Source organism: Eurosta solidaginis, chromosome 2 (assembly GCF_040869045.1).
Source record: "Eurosta solidaginis isolate ZX-2024a chromosome 2, ASM4086904v1, whole genome shotgun sequence".
Lineage (NCBI taxonomy): Eukaryota > Metazoa > Arthropoda > Insecta > Diptera > Tephritidae > Eurosta > Eurosta solidaginis.
The window spans coordinates 248,979,933-248,997,549 of NC_090320.1; the positions used below are offsets into that span (position 1 = coordinate 248,979,933).

Here is a 17,617-nt window from a genome sequence, read left to right on the forward strand (position 1 = left end):
TTGTACTTATAACGATGGTCCCACTTGTTTAAAAAAAAACACCAAAATAAGAAAACCACCAAATCGAAAGAACACACAAAATGCGAAAACAACAAAAAACTAGTTTTTCAGTTATCAATACAAAACGAAAAACCCTTTTTTGAATTTACTGTGCAAAAAATTATGAGATACCGGGACACCTATTTATCGGGTACAATTTTGCAACTTCTCCTCCAAGCGAAATGCAAAATTGCTCCCTCTTGTTGCAAAAGTTTTGTTTGAACGAACAGGATTTTTCCAAAGTTAGTAACATTTTGTTCAAGTTTTTACGTATTTTCACTCACGCGAACGAATTTAATAAGATAAAAGAAAACATCATTTTTTAATGTTGATGTTTCCGACAACATAAAAGTTTGAGTTGTTTTGGAATCGTTTCAACTTAAAGTGTTACGAAAATTAAATTTGCCGAATTACATGTAAAGTTACAACAGTGGTGAATTACCATCCTGCGATTTGATTCTTTACTTTTCTATAACTTACAAGTTCTCTTCTTAAAATGTTATGTCAAACATTTATACTACAAGTTTTATTCGAAACAATCAAGTGTGGCAACTACATGCCAGAGAAGAAATTTAGAATGAGCTGAGCTGCAACTGAAAGAATTGAGAATCAGTTTTGTGACTACTATTTTCCTTTCTATTTGCAAAGCGAAGTTCAAAGCTATAAATTAAATACATTATAAAATATAAAATTTGGTAAAAGTGCGTTTAATAAAACAAACTAATAGTGTATAATGTTTAATGTGTGCCAGCATATTTGATGTAAGGTTAGTAAGTGCCACCGTGGTGTGATGAGTTCTCGCACCCCGGGCAAAGCAACATAAAAATTTTAGAAATAAGGGTTTTCAATTAGAAGAAAATTTTTCTAAGCGGGGTCGCCCCTCGGCAGTGTTTGGCAAGCGCTCCGAGTGTGTTTCTGCTATGAAAAGCTCTCAGTGAAAACTCATCTGCCTTGCAGATGCCGTTCGGAGTCGGTATAAAACATGTAGGTCCCGTCCGGCCAATTTTTAGGGAAAATCAAGAGGAGCACGACGCAAATTGGAAGAGAAGGTCGGCTTTAGATCTCTTCGGATTTATTTATTTATTTATGTATATGGCTCCATAGCTACTTTCGTACAAAGCTGTCGCAAAAACTTTTTTTGTTCATTTGACTACTAAAACGGTCAATTACGAATCAACGATTTCTGCGCAGTTGAATCAACATCTTGTTGCGATGGATAAAAGTTAACAGAAATTTCGGTTGAATTGACCCGTATTTCGGTTGATTTTACCAGTATTTTTCATTCAGTGCAGAAACAACAGCTGAGGGTAGTAAGTGTGATTTTGATACCAAATCTTACGGCATTTTCCTGACATAAAATGTGTTTAAAGATGATTTCTAACTCTATGTCGTAAATGGTTTGCTTGATATTCGACGAAAAATCACGAATCTTAAACAAATTATTGGCGTAACATCGGTTTACGGGCGGCAAATCATTAAAAGTAAAATTAAAACAATCAAACGAAAACATCTAGACTACCGTGTACCTGTTTTATCAAACACTTATGAAATTTAGCTGGATTATCACTTACCTTATTAAGTTACCATTTTGGATTTTTTAGGAAAAATTCCCGTATCCATACCAAAATATTTGACCCATTTTGGACCACAAAATTTTTCAATATCCATACCACACATTAATTTAAATTTTGAGAAGGTGATACGTCGTCTTTGAAATTTTTCTATTGAGGAAAGTTGTGAAGGGTACGAAAATTTGTCTAGCACCCCCCCTCCCCCCCCTTAGTTAAGAATTCAATGAAAATAAGAATTCTTGTGAAATTATTAGGGAATAACTCACTGTCACAAGGGCATTTTAAGTTATTCAGAGATCCTACATAGTCATAAATATATATTTTTGTTGACATCATTAACATAGAGCAAACAAATTACACCCACCTATCAAAGTCAGTCAAACGTGATGAGTCACGAAAACCTTTTGCAAATGGATTCGAATCAATTTTCAGCTTTGTAATCAATTGATTTTGATATGCCGTCACCGCAGTAAATACAGTTTCAGGAAAAACGTAAGTTTTATGATCCAATTCCTGCAGCTCTTTCGGATTTGTAGGTATAGTCTGACCATGAGCAAGTCGAACCAAATGTATGCGCGGTTGATAACGATGCATGGAATTGAGTACAATCTAAATGTAAGTGGGAAAAATAAGTGGAAAATATATGCACAATTATTTTTCATAGTAACAGTATAAACTTACATTAACTCGGACATATCTAAATATATACAAATAAACAAGTTAAAAATTTCGCTCCCCTTTTAATACTAAGATTTAAAGAGTTATACATGTATCGAAAGGTTTCTCAAGGAGAAGTGCAGACTATTAAAAAAAATGTTACCACAAAATATTCCCTGCAAAAAATCGTGCGATTAATCCCTAAAGCGATTGGTCTCCGATTAATCTCTTTTGTCTACATTTGGGCAAAAGTTATCCCTTTTAGTCCCTTTTGGGTACAGTTGGGATAAAGTCAGTTTGAAATCTGTGTAGCTCATTAGAAATATAAAAAAAAAACGGCAACGCAATGAGTAAAATAAATAAGATTACACTCAGAGAAAACTCCGTTCTAAAATCCAGCCCCACCGGATTCAATTCAAGCTTTTCATAATGTTAAAAACAACATTTGGCACAAGCTATCAAGCAGTTGTAGTGGCCCAGCGGCTATGATGTTGCGGTTGAATTTTTTTAAGAAAAACATTTTTTTTTTGTTTAGAAAAAACGTACTTAACAGACTTTGTGAACGAATGTTCTTTTTCTTTATTTTGAATTTGTTTCGTTCGTTTTAGAACGAGTGTTTCTCTGAGTGTACAAGTGATTGAATCGAATTATTTGAGAAAAATGCGGAGCCCTATACCGAACCTAAATTACTGGGACGTAATGGCTGCGCTGGAGTTAGGGTAAAATTCTCGGAGAATACTATCATTGGGGTTAAAAATGCGACTGATCCCTATTTGAGGCCTTATTGAAACGAAAAGGAACTAGTCTTCATATGTTTTCATATGGGTGCAAGCGGGATTGGTCCTATAAATCCCTTTCGGGTATAAATGGGTACATTTAGTATATTCATGGGACATACTCAAACAAAAGAGAACGGAATAACTCATATAAAGAGATCAAAACTGGCTTTGGTCGCATACTCCTTTGCGACACATTCCGGATTCATCCTAGACTAATCGCATTTTTTGCTGGTTTAGTTTAAAAATGGCACCACTACCAATATCAAACACCTATATAACCTATAAGACTGTTGACATGGACACTTTGGACGCTACGTCTGTTTTATGTTGTTATGTTGAGAAAACGAGTATGCAACAAATCAGATTTGATCTCGTAAGCAAATAGATGAAGGCTGGGTTTGAATTATAGCCAGAGAGTCCACAACTATGAGTAAATGTGTATTTTTCTTTGCTGATATTGAAAGTGTTTACAAGAGCAAACAAGAATATTCAAGTCGGAGTATTTATTGGTTTTGTTGGTTGCAAAAATTTTGGGTACAACTTTGTCAGTTAAAAAATAAAATAAATGAAAGAGAAGGAAAAGAAAGAAAAAGGAAAGGAAAGAAAAGGAAAAAAAAAGTAATTGAAATCAATAAGAAGAAAAGTGAAGTGAAAGAATGAAAAGAAAAGGGGTTAGAAGGAAAGGAACGAAAAGCAAAGGGAAGAAAGCGAAAGAATAACACCGTTTGTAGTGGCTAAATTTCCAAAGGGCGAACTCTAGTATACATAAGTGTACATAAGTAGTCCACAAGTACACGAAAATAAATTTAAATTCTTTTCGATGATTTAAGAAATTGTCTATACATAAACCGTCCCAAAACCTTTCATGGGTACTCATTTCATACAAACACATTCTGTACTCCCCTATCCCATAATTTTTAAAACATTTTTTTTTCTCGGTAGCTTTAAGGATTTTTTTTTCTATATGTACTATTTTATACCTTCACATTTTTTTCTTTTTGCTTACTCACCTGTCCATTTTTATCCATTTCATTGTTCGTTAATTTGACTTTCTCGAAGGAAACGACTTGCTTTCGCAGCGCATCCACACTTATCGGACAATCTGGATGTGAATAGAGACGCGCTGGCGGTGGCGGATCTGCTTTACCAGCAACTAGCCACGATGAACGATGATAGGCATATCGATAACGCCTTGAATCCATTGGTACAACATCCAACACGACAGCATAACGATCAGGTGGTTGTATTTGCCGTAATGGACCTGAGAAACTTACACGTACGGTCGGAAACATGCGCCTGTAAAAACAAGAATACTGACAAGTGTCAATAAGTTTTTGAAGAAAAAACTGTTTCTATTTCCTGTTAAGCGCGAAATTTAATCAAGTTAAAGGAAGTGGAAGTCTACATTTTAGTTTAAGTAAAAAAATGTTAGTCACAAACACCATGGCGCTTCATTGTATCAGGACAAGTGTCATATTTAACTGAAATAAGTCGTGCACGTGTTGAAATATGTGCTTTGGGTAAGTCAGGATTTATAGACTAATGTTAAGAGTTAACCAACTATTATTAGACCGAAACCGCATAATAGCATATTAACGGAGATCTCCTAGGTAATATTGCGTCTTCCTCTACGATAGGTTGAGATAGCTATACAGCATGCACCAGAATTGAAACTGAGGCTATGTTGGTACGAGTAAAATCATCAAAGTGGTAGTGACTTAGTCGTTGATTAACGCGCAACAAGGCAAGGCGTATACACGCAGCTCGTTAATATGCTATAAATATACTATTTTATTGCGTCTAGGAAAAAAAAGAAAAATATATATATTTGTAGAAAAAAAATAGTATAACTGACGACGTTTGACCTTTTAAGACATGCACATGTCAGAGGCTTTCAAATGATGCCATCAAATTTTTAAAGATATCGTTGAGGGTTTTATTGCACATGGTCAGATCTAACGGTTATTTGATGCACTCATGGAGGTTCCTCCTTATCAGTCTTCCCGTAAAAAATTTTACTGCACTCATTGCAGGGGCAGGTATAAAGGAAGCGAGATAGATATAGACTTCCATATATCAAAATCATCAGTATCGAAAAAAAATTTGATTGAGCCATGTCCGTCCGTCTGCCCGTTAACACGATAACTTGAGTAAATATTGAGATATCTTCACAAAATTTGGTACACTCAGAGAAAAAATCGTTCTAAAACGAACGAAACAAGTTCAAAATTAAGAACATTCGTTGACAAAAGTCTGTTAAGTACGTTTTTTCTTAACTTGTGACCGATGGGCTTGTTTTAAGAACAGTTTTTCCAAGCATACCGTTCGTTTTTTTTTGTGACCACTTTGGTATTGATGTGTGAACCTTCTGTGCTCATTTCAAGCACTACTTGGGCTTGATTTAGGATTTTTCGTTCTCACGCTTCGAGAACGATTTGGGTTGGATTTAACATTTTTCGGTCTCAATTTAAGAACGGTTCGTGCTTGATCTTTGGTGGGAGGGAAAGTATTTTTTTAAATATATTTATTTAATTTTTATTAATAATAATATTTTTGTCATAAATAAAGAATATTTACAACAAAAAAATTGTTATTAAAATTCAAAAGTTTAAGAAAAAATGCATAATAAGCATTTTCTCATACCTTTCTCTTATTGAGAAATTATTCTTATTTAAAGATGTAATCTGCATATATACTTAAAACATTTCATAACAAGTTTGAGAATTACCTGTGGATATGTGAATGGAACTGAACGAAAAATAAGAGTTAAAAAAATAGAACAAAAAAAAATTGTTTTAAAAAATTCAGAGTTTGGCGGTGATCGAACTCGCGCAACACGATCGCAAGCGCAACATCATAGCCGCTGGGCCACTACAACCGCTTCATAGCTGGTGCCAAATGGTGTATTTAACATTGTAGTGCACACGAATTGTACCGTTTTTTTTTTTCTTGGGCTTGATTTAAGAACATCGTTCTCATTAATAGAACATTTGTTCATATTTTAAGACCGGCCGTTCTTTTTTCAAGAAAATGGTGTCAGTTCAAGAACAAGGTTGTTGTTTTAAGAACAGGTCGTTCGTTTTTCAATAACAAAAAAGTAAGAACATGAAAAGCTTGAGTTGAGTCCGGTGGTGCTGGATTTTAGAACGGCGTTTTTCTCTGAGTGTACACGAGCTTATTTTGGCCCAGAATAGATTGGTGTTGAAAACGAGCGAAATCGGATTATAACCACGCCCACTTTTTATATATATAACATTTTTGAAAACACAAAAAACCTGATTATTTCGTAAATAATACACCTAGAATGTTGAAATTTGACGTGTGGACTGATATTGAGACTCTTGATAAAAATTTGAAAAAAGTGTTTAATATGGGCGCGGCACCGCCCACTGGTGATAAAATCAATTTTACAAATATTATTAATCATAAATCAAAAATTATTAAATCTATCATAACAAAATTCGGCCTTTACTATAAGGAATGCTTTGAGAAAAAATAACGAAATCGGTTAAGGGCCACGCCCACTTTTATATAAAAGAGTTTTAAAAGGGTCGCGGACGAATAAAATAAGCTATATCTCTGCAAAAAAGAGCTTTATATCAATGGTATTTCATTTCCCAAGTGGATTTATAACAATAAATAGGAAAAACTTCAAATTTTAAAAAATGAGCGTGGCACCGCACCTTTTATGACTAAGCACTTTTCTATGTTTCGGGAGCCATAACTCGAAGAAAAATTAGTTCAGAATAGAACCATATGTATATGTATGGTGACGAATATTACCATCACTAGTAATAAACTCCCAACACAATAACATTGAAGTGAACCACATTGTGTACATAAACACATCAATCATCATTTACACCCATATACATATATAAGGCACGAAGAGATATTACGCGCACACACTTGTAGCCGAAAGTTGCTACACACACACGCATATGATTATGAGAAACGCATAAACTACAAATATACATGTATATAGCTAAGTAGGAGATATGTACAGCAGTTCTAGCAGGCGAAACGTCTAGACTGTATTAGGCATATGCGAATGAAGGAGCAGAGAGTATAAAAGAACGCAAGCTGAGTAGTCAAAAAATCAGTTTGATTTAAGCACGCTATCAGTTGCGAAGTGAAGTTTAATTGCGAAGTACTCTTAAAGTAGTCTAATAAAGACCATTTTGTAATACCGAATATTGGAGTGTTTTATTCAACGGTTTAGCGATACGAACGTAAGCAGAAGGTTGCCAATAAGCGGAATTTCCCTAAATTCATTACAGTATTATTGCGCAGCCTTGTAGCACTATTAAGCACACAAAACAAACAACAACAGCATTTCAAGTGTACAGCTGGGTATGTAATGTTCGGTTTCACCCGAACTTAGACTTCCTTACTTGTTTAAATGACTAAATGGTATATCGGATTAATGAAATATGTGAACTAGGGACAACGCGTACTCACTAGTTCCATAATTTATTATTACTTTCTTAAATAGTTGGATAGCCTAATTTTTATCGCTTGAGAGAAAATAGTTTTCGATCCGCGATCGGATGTTTTATAGAAGTACGTGAAAGGGTTGCAAGTTAAAAAGGAAATAGAAGGAATAAACCTGAGTTGCAGTTATGATAAGGAACCGTTGCAACTGAAGGGATTGTTGGTGTCGAGCGGCTGTGTGATGACCAGCACTGCTGACAGTCGTTGAAGCACTCTACTATTCCAGTTTCTAAAGGAGAATTAAACCAAGAGATTTTGCAGAGTAATCTGTTCAAGGAACTTCCAGCGCAATTTATAGCTTCTCTACCAATTGTACATCGGTGACCTAGATGACCGGGTTGGCGAAGGTTCCGAGAAGGCTCAGCGTAGTCATATCAATTAGCGCCCGACTAGGTCATGCTAGTATCATAATATTTTTCGGAACGTGCCGCATTTGTATCCAGCAAAGCACCATCAACATCGATGAAGCTTCCCAAAACCTTCAGGAAGTATCCTTATCGCTAAAATAAGAAGAAGAACAAACAGAAGAGTTTGTGTGTTCTTTTGATTCGGAAAACCCAAAATTCAGCCGTTAGATCGGTCTTTAGCACGAATAAAGCTACAATCGATATCAATGCGTATAATTTAAACATTTCCTTTTTCTCAAGACAAATACCTTTGATATATTTAATTTGTCACTAATTAGCATATCAAGCCATCGCATAAGAACTCATAAAAACTTAATATCGTCTTTTGAAATAGAGCCGCGCCAAAGCAGCGACCATATTGAGAGTAAACTAAGATCTCAAGTATAGACAAAAATGTTATTAATTTTCACGACTTAATTAATATTTCATTGTGAAAAATTCATTGGATTGTGCCAAACGGCAGCTGAACTAATTCAAAGGACATTTATCATTGCAGCAAAGGCCCATATATGGATAGCAAGCACTACATAAAAGGAAGAATACGAAAAAACATTTAGTAGCCAACGAATTAATCCTGGTCACATAAACAAAGAAGAACACACAAAAAAAAATGTGTTTAATTCTAAAAGCCGAATATTACGGACAGCCGACAAGGAACACGCAATAAAATCGTACTATCTATATTTTCTAAGCTCACTTTAGAGTGCAAGGAAGTGCAAAAGAATTATATAGGAAACTACAGCAGCGAACACGAAAATAGCAGTGGAAATTTTTATAGAATTCTTCATTTTATATTTTCGATAACTTAAGGAAACATTTCTGTGAATTTTGTAACTGAAACTATACAAATCAATCTCGAAAACATTTTCGAAAAAACTTAAAAATTCGAACAACTTTTACGGGAAATTTCGAACTTTTTATTCAAAATTTTCGAAATTTTTTCGAGTATGGACTTTTGTAGGCCAATCAATTTTTATCTAAGCAAACCCGACTTGAAGAGGACTGAAATTGAAATGCTGCATATGGAAGGCAAAACAGGAGTCATGGAAAGAATACTGTGAAAACCTGGCGAAAAAAAATGATGCATCAAGGCTTCGCAAAATACTAGCTTGGTCAAATGTAACCCCAAGTAGCATAAAGAAATCTGATGCGACGAGCAGAAAATTGTGCCTATTGTCCGGAAACCGATGTCACAAACATTGTACACCAGGATGAAATATTATGGGCTGAATCACTGGAGCCTTCCGAGTCAGCAGAAGCGGCTGGAGTGATACCGGTCATGTTGTCAACTGCTTGCGACAAATTGATACCCCATCTACATGGTATATTTTCAAGATGCCTAAAAGACGGTTATGTTTCCGAAACCTGGATAGATAGATAGATAATTAATTGAAGATCGCACTGCGACCATTGGTCTATTGTGCCCTCAGCTACTTCACAGCACCTCTACCAAGCCGACATCTCTGATGAACACTACACTCAGAGAAAAAATCGTTCTAAAAGGAACGAAACAAGTTCAAAATTAAGAACATTCGTCGACAAAAGTGGAAAGTATTTTTTTAAATATATTTATTTATTTTTTAATAATAATAATTTTTCTGTCATAAATAAAAAACGATTTTACTAAATTCAAAAGTTTAAGAAAAATGCATAATAAGCATTTTTTTATACAATTCTCTTTATTATTTTTATTATTCTTATTTGAAGACGTAATCTGTATATATACTTAAAACATTTTATAACAAGTTTGAGAATTACCTGTGCGTATGTGAACGAAAAAGAAGAGTGAAAAAAATTGAACATAAACAAGTAAGGAAGGCTAAGTTCGGGTGTAACCGAACATTACATACTCAGTTGAGAGCTATGGAGACAAAATAAGGAAAATCACCATGTAGGAAAATGAACCTAGGGTAACCCTGGAATGTGGTTGTATGACATGTGTATCAAATGGAAGGTATTAAAGAGTATTTTAAGAGAGAGTAGGCCATAGTTCTATGGATGGACGCCATTTAGGGATATCGCCATAAAGGTGGACCAGGGGTGACTATAGAATATGTTTGTACGATATGGGTATCAAATGAAAGCTGTTAATGAGTATTTTAAAAAGGAGTGATCCTTAGTTCCATAGGTGGACGCCGTTTCGAGATATCGCCACAAAGGTGGACCAGGGGTGTCTCTAGAAAGTGTTTGTACGATATGGGTATCAAACGAAAGGTGTTACTGAGCATTTTAAGAGGGAGTGGGCATTAGGTCTATAGGTGGACGCCTTTTCGAGATATCGCCATAAAGGTGGACCAAGGGTGACTCTAGAATGTTTGTACGATATGGGTATCAAACGAAAGGTGTTACTGAGCATTTTAAGAGGGAGTGGGCATGAGGTCTATAGGTGGACGCCTTTTCGAGATATCGTCATTAGGGTGGGCCAGGGGTGACTCTAGAATGTGTTTGTACGATATGGGTATCAAACGAAAGGTGTTACTGAGCATTTTAAGAGGGAGTGGGCATTAGGTCTATAGGTGGACGCCTTTTCGAGATATCGCCATTAGGGTGGGCCAGGGGTGACTCTAGAATGTTTTTGTACGATATGGGTATCAAATGAAAGGTGGTAATGAGTATTTTAAAAGGGAGTAATCCTTAGTTCTATAGGTGGACGCCTTTTCGAGATATCGCCATAAAGGTGGACCAAGGGTGACTCTAGAATGTTTGTACGATATGGGTATCAAACGAAAGGTGTTACTGAGCATTTTAAGAGGGAGTGGGCATGAGGTCTATAGGTGGACGCCTTTTCGAGATATCGTCATTAGGGTGGGCCAGGGGTGACTCTAGAATGTGTTTGTACGATATGGGTATCAAACGAAAGGTGTTACTGAGCATTCTAAGAGGGAGTGGGCATTAGGTCTATAGGTGGACGCCTTTTCGAGATATCGCCATTAGGGTGGGCCAGGGGTGACTCTAGAATGTTTTTGTACGATATGGGTATCATATGAAAGGTGGTAATGAGTATTTTAAAAGGGAGTAATCCTTAGTTCTATAGGTGGACGCCTTTTCGAGATATCGCCATTAGGGTGGGCCAGGGGTGACTCTAAAATGTTTGTACGATATGGGTATCAAACGAAAGGTGTTACTGAGCATTTTAAGAGGGAGTGGGCATTAGGTCTATAGGTGGACGCCTTTTCGAAATGTCGCCATTAGGGTGGGCCAGGGGTGACTCTAGAATGTGTTTGTATGATATGGGTATCAAATGAAAGATGGTAATGAGTATTTTAAAAGGGAGTAATCCTTAGTTCTATAGGTGGACGCCTTTTCGAGATATCGCCATAAAGGTGGACCAAGGGTGACTCTAGAATGTTTGTACGATATGGGTATCAAACGAAAGGTGTTACTGAGCATTTTAAGGGGGAGTGGGCATGAGGTCTATAGGTGGACGCCTTTTCGAGATATCGTCATTAGGGTGGGCCAGGGGTGACTCTAGAATGTGTTTGTACGATATGGGTATCAAACGAAAGGTGTTACTGAGCATTTTAAGAGGGAGTGGGCATGAGGTCTATAGGTGGACGCCTTTTCGAGATATCGTCATTAGGGTGGGCCAGGGGTGACTCTAGAAAGTGTTTGTACGATATGGGTATCAAACGAAAGGTGTTACTGAGCATTTTAAGAGGGAGTGGGCATTAGGTCTATAGGTGGACGCCTTTTCGAGATATCGCCATTAGGGTGGGCCAGGGGTGACTCTAGAATGTTTTTGTACGATATGGGTATCAAATGAAAGGTGGTAATGAGTATTTTAAAAGGGAGTAATCCTTAGTTCTATAGGTGGACGCCTTTTCGAGATATCGCCTTTAGGGTGGGCCAGGGTGACTCTAGAATGTATTTGTACGATATGGATATCAAATTAAAAGTATTAGTGAGGGTTTTAAAAGCGACTGGCCCTTAGATGTACATATATGTGAAGGCGTTCTCGCGATATCGACCAAAATGTGGACCAGGTGATCCAGAAAATCATCTGTCGGGTATTGCTAATTTATTTATATATGCAATACCACTAACAGTATTCCTGCCAAGATTCCAAGGGCTGTTGATTTCGCCTTGTAGAACTTTTTCATTTTCTTCTACTTAATATGGTAGGTGTCACACCCATTTTACAAAGTTTTTTCCAAAGTTATATTTTGCGTCAATAAACCAATCCAGTTACCATGTTTCATCCCTTTTTTCGTAGTTGGTATAGAATTATGGCATTTTTTTAATTTTTCGTAATTTTCGATATCGATAAAGTGGGCGTGGTTATGGTCGGATTTCGGCCATTTTTTATACCAAGATAAAGTGAGTTCAGATAAGTATGTGGGCTAAGTTTAGTAAAGATATATCGGTTTTTGCTCAAGTTATTGTGTTAACGGCCGAGCGGAAGGGCAGAAGGTGGACTGTGTATAAAAACTGGGCGTGGCTTCCACCGATTTCGCCTATTTTCACAGAGAACAGTTACCGTCACAGAATCTATGCTTCTACCAAATTTGAGAAGGATTGGTAAATTTTTGTTCGACTTATAGCATTAAAAGTATTCTAGACAAACTAAATGAAAATGGGCGGAGCCCAGCCCATTTTGAAATTTTCTTTTATTTTTATATTTTGTTGCATCATATCATTACTTGAGTTGAATTTTGACTTAATTTACTTATATACAGTAAAGATATTAAATTTTTTGTTAAAATTTTAATTAAAAAAATTTTTTTTTTAAAAAGTGGGCGTGTTCTTCATCCAATTTTGCTAATTTTTATTCAGCACATATATAGTAATAGTAGTAACGTTCCTGCCAAATTTCATCATGATATCTTCAACGACTGCCAAATTACAGCTTGCAAAACTTTTAAATTACCTTCTTGTAAAAGTGGGCGGTGCCACGCCCATTGTCCAAAATCTTACTAATTTTCTATTCTGCGTCATAACGTCAACCCATCTACCAAGTTTCATCGCTTTAACCACGTTTGGCAATGAATTATCGCATTTTTTCGGTTTTTCGAAATTTTCGATATCGAAAAAATGGGCGTGGTTATAGTCCGATATCGTTCATTTTAAATAGCGATCTGAGATGAGCGCTCAGGAACCTACATACCAAATTTCATCAAGATACCTCAAAATTTACTCAAGTTATCGTGTTAACGGACGGACGGACGGACGGACGGACGGACGGACGGACATGGCTCAATCAAATTTTTTTTCGATCCTGATTATTTTGATATATGGAAGTCTATATCTATCTCGATTCCTTTATATATGTACAACCAACCGTTATCCAATCAAACTTAATATACTCTGTGAGCTCTGCTCAACTGAGTATAAAAAATTGTTTTAAAAAAATTTAGAGTTTGACTGTGATCGAACTCGCGCCACACGATCGCAAGCGCAACATCATAGCCGCTTGGTCACTACAACTGCATGATAGCTGGTGCCAAATGTTGTATTTAACATTGTAGTGCACACGAATTGTACCATTTTTTTTTTTTTCTTGGGCTTAATTTAAGAACATCGGTCTCATCAATAGAACATTTGTTCATATTTTAAGACCAGCCGTTCTCTTTTCAATAAAATGGTGTCAGTTCAAGAACAAGGTTGTTGTTTTGAGAACAGGTCGGCCGTGTTTCAAGAACAAAAAAGTAAGAACATGAAAAGCTTGAATTGAATCCGGTGGTGCTGGATTATAGAACGGCATATTTCTCTGAGTGTAGCAGTTCACCTAACTTGAGGGGTTTGATGTGAGAATGCTCTGGCCATGGTGAGCCCATAAACATAGCCCTGCGTCTTGAGATTGCGTCAAACTCCAGGAGGATATGGCCCGCCGTCTCCGCTAATCGATCACAAAATCGGCATGTGTTTTTCATTCTACAGTGAACTGTAAGGATATTTGTTAGGATTCTTAGGTTTTCTTTCGAGAGGCCTATTAATGCCCTATATCGAGTTGTGCTGTAACCCCCTAACAGTAACTAAGATTGTCTCAGGCCTGGCATATTGCGCCAGTGTTCTTCCCTCTTTTCCCTCTCTTCTACTAATAGATGCCCCTAATTTCCTAAGAGCCTACTGGCAGGAACGGCTCAGGGGCCAATGGCTCGTGTCGTTGCTGCCTCTCTGGCCAGGTTGTCCGCCTGCTCACTACACTCAACTCCCCTGTGGCCAGGAGACCAGGCCAACAGTTGTGTTGTCCTAGTTGATAGTCGTTGTGTGCTCCTAGTTGATTTAGCTTTTCAACGCACTCAAGGACCAGTGCTGATTTTATTTCAAACGCCGAAATCGCCTTGAGCGCGGCCTGACTGTCACTGATTAAAGCGATTGTTTCATTGGATTATTCCGGCTGAAGGTTCAGGTCAGCGCACTGGCTTATGGCGAATACTTCCGCTTGAAAAATGCTCGTTTATGCTCCCAGGGGTAATGATATCTTGGCTCTACGTCCAACGACTCCAGATCCAATCCCCTCTGGCGTCTTCGAGCTGTCGGAATTCCATACTATTCTATTTTGCTGCTGAATGCTCTCAATCCTGCTTTCTTTTCATGTACCCCTGTCTCCAAATTCTACTTTATACCTTTTCTCAAAAACAATCTGCCTGAAGATATCATCGGGGAGTTGAGAGATTGGGATCTTCTCTCTCAAGTCCTCCATGATTTTGGACGATATGACTTTACCTTTGCCCGATTCCTCCTTGATAATATTAACTTCTCTATCGATATATGCAGCGGGGTTAGATCGAAGATAGCTTCCAGCGCTGTTTTAGGGCATATGCGCATAGCTCCCGTGAAGCCTGAATAAGTGTAGCGGTTGTGTTTATAAAGCAGCGAAACTAAACCCCTCGAAAGCCAAAGACTACCACTGGCCGATAAGTCTCTCTTCCTCTATTCTTAAAAGGTTGGGAAAGTGGATCTTTCACTCCTACACTCAGAGAAAAACGCCGTTCTAAAATCCAGCACCACCGGACTCAATTCAAGCTTTTCATGTTCTTACTTTTTTATTCTTGAAAAACGAACGACCTGTTCTTAAAACAGCAACCTTGTTCTTGAACTGACACCATTTTCTTTAAAACAGGACGGCTGGTCTTAAAATATGAACAAATGTTCTATTAATGAGAATGATGTTCTTAAATTAAGCCCAAGAAAAAAAAACTGTACAATTCGTGTGCACTACAATGTTAAATACAATATTGGCACCAGCTATTAAGCAGTTGTAATGGCCCAGCGGGTATGAAGTTCATCTTGCGATCGTGTGGCGCGAGTTCGCTCCCCATCAAACTCTGAATTTTTTTAAACAATTTTTTTATGTTCTATTTTTTTTAACTCTTATTTTTCGTTCAGTTCCATTTACATATGCACAGGTAATTCTCAAACTTGTTATGAAATGTTTTAAGTATATATGCAGATTACGTCTTCAAATAAGAATAATTTCTCAATAAGAGAAATGTATGAGAAAATGCTTATTATGCATTTTTTCTTAAACTTTTGAATTTAAATAACAATTTTTTTGTTATAAATATTTTTTTATTTATGACAAAAAAATTATTATTAATAAAAAATAAATAAATATATTTAAAAAAAATACTTTCCCCTCCCACCAAAGATCAAGCACGAACCGTTCTTAAATTGAGACCGAAAAATGTTAAATCCAACCCAAATCGTTCTCGAAGCGTGAAAACGAAAAATCCTAAATCAAGCCCAAGTAGTGCTTGAAATGAGCACAGAAGTTTCACACATCAATACAAAACTGGTCATAAAATACGAACGGTATGCTGGGAAAAACTGTTCTTAAAACAATCCCATCGGTCACGAGTTAAGAAAAAACGTACTTAGCAGACTTTTGTCAACGAATGTTCTTAATTTTGAACTTGTTTCGTTCGTTTTAGAACGATTTTTTCTCTGAGTGTACTTAGGTTCATCAGAGAAAGCAAATGGTTCGTTGAGGACTGCTAGAAAGTGATCTGATGGGACGAATTCGCCGCCACCTAGCACTGCTAATGGACATAAATTTATGGAAGTGTGGAAAACTCCCATGCGCGTTCCCTTAATCTAACCAAACCTTACCTTCGTAAAGCTTTCTCGAATATACGATTTTTTTCAAAAACGCTTTTAAGAGAATGCGACTAAAGTTGCCACTGCTATTTTCGTGTTCGGTGCTGTATGTGGACTTATATCTATAAAAAAGGGAATTTTATGCAAATCGCATCAAACTGACCGTTGACCGCATGCATTGTGGAATGGTCGGGGTGTCAAGGTACATACATACATATATGAATACATAGTCGTACGTTAAACAGTCTGTGTTCTTCTTTTCATTAAAGAATTATGAAATTTATAAAATAATAATAAAGGCAGGCAAATGTTTAAGAGCAGTTTGTTATTGTTGAGACTTTTTGTTTGAATTGAATTTATTGTTGTTGGCAAGGTAATAAACAGCAATGCGCACACCTCTTATCGAGTGTAACGATAAAGATCGCGTGTGAGTCTTGCTAAGGCTAATCATTGCAATAGTATGGGTCAGTGGTGCACTCAAGAGCATCGGCAAACTATTCGGCGTTCACCTACATGCCGTGTGAGCACAGCGACAGAAATTCAGTAAAGCAAGTTGTCAATAAGTACTTCAAGCGGTAAACAATTTTTGCCATAATTCTCCATGTAAACACAAACTACCACAAAAAATTTGCGTTTTGATTCCAAGTTCTCCCGACGCTGTGCACCCCTGGTGTAGGTTTAAGTGGTGTATTATGTTTGTATAAGTATATGTACTTATGTATGTGTATATGCCAGGGTGTGTACTTATGCGCTTTTATGTTACTTAAGTGTGGCATGTTGCAGGTTGCGCTGCTATAGATATTTGTCTTATTCGGCTAACACGCATTTTTATATGAACATTCTTTACAATCCGGAAAGGTATGAAACTATTTGTACGCGCAATGGAAGAGTGCACAGTGGTTATAGTTTGTGTAATTGTATCTTAATGCAATTTCAATTCAATGCGCCCATGTTGCCTCTAGTAGTCGGAGCCTTAACCTCGCATACGCAGGGCATGAACATAGAGCGTGCTTTACTGTTTCTTCCTGCCTTACTTATAAGCATGTAACGCCAGAAAGCAGTGCCCAAGTACTATGCCCATTGTGAGTCTTAAGTCTTAAGAGACACGTTGCGAATCTAACGTCGTAGAATTTCCACATGAACTTAGAAATTTTGTAGCCTCACGCTTCTGTCCTTGTCTTTCCTGCTAATGGATCATATGCAGCTCCTGTCTCTTTTTGATTTCTACCAGGCTGATTGGGACTCCTACTGTCGAACACTCTTTTGACAACCGGTACCTTGGAAATGTAAAACCTTAAGCTTCTTTTCTAGAAAATAAAAGAAATTTCGTTTTTTTATAAAAAAAAAAAAGTTATAAAATAGACAAAAATGGTACTATTCCAATTTTTGATAGTTTTTGTAGTCATCGCGAATATGTATTTAGCCTCAGAAACAAAGAGGACGAAAATAATCTTGCAATCGAATGGGCTACGATGAAGGACAATGGCTTGGCATAAGAGCTTTAATCATCGACTTCTCAAAAACGTTGTACGAAAGCTGGCGAGTACCGAAACAGCTTTAAAGTTGACCTCCATGAGCTTTACGCATGCATCAACACATTACAGCGAATTAAAACGCGCAGCTACGCTGG

The 17,617-nt window shown here is 36.9% G+C and overlaps 1 protein-coding gene across 2 annotated transcripts in view; it reads right to left on the minus strand.

The window, feature by feature from the left end:
• Nucleotides 1-17,617, minus strand: part of LOC137242713 (T-box protein H15-like) — a 75,849-nt gene that overhangs the window by 12,535 nt on the left and 45,697 nt on the right. For both annotated transcript variants that reach the window (XM_067769966.1, XM_067769965.1), the window contains exons 4-5: nucleotides 4,057-4,342; nucleotides 1,975-2,219 (exon numbers count right to left, since the gene is read on the minus strand). In XM_067769966.1, the coding sequence (XP_067626067.1) occupies nucleotides 1,975-2,219; nucleotides 4,057-4,342 (531 nt within the window). The remainder of the gene's footprint in view (nucleotides 1-1,974; nucleotides 2,220-4,056; nucleotides 4,343-17,617) is intronic.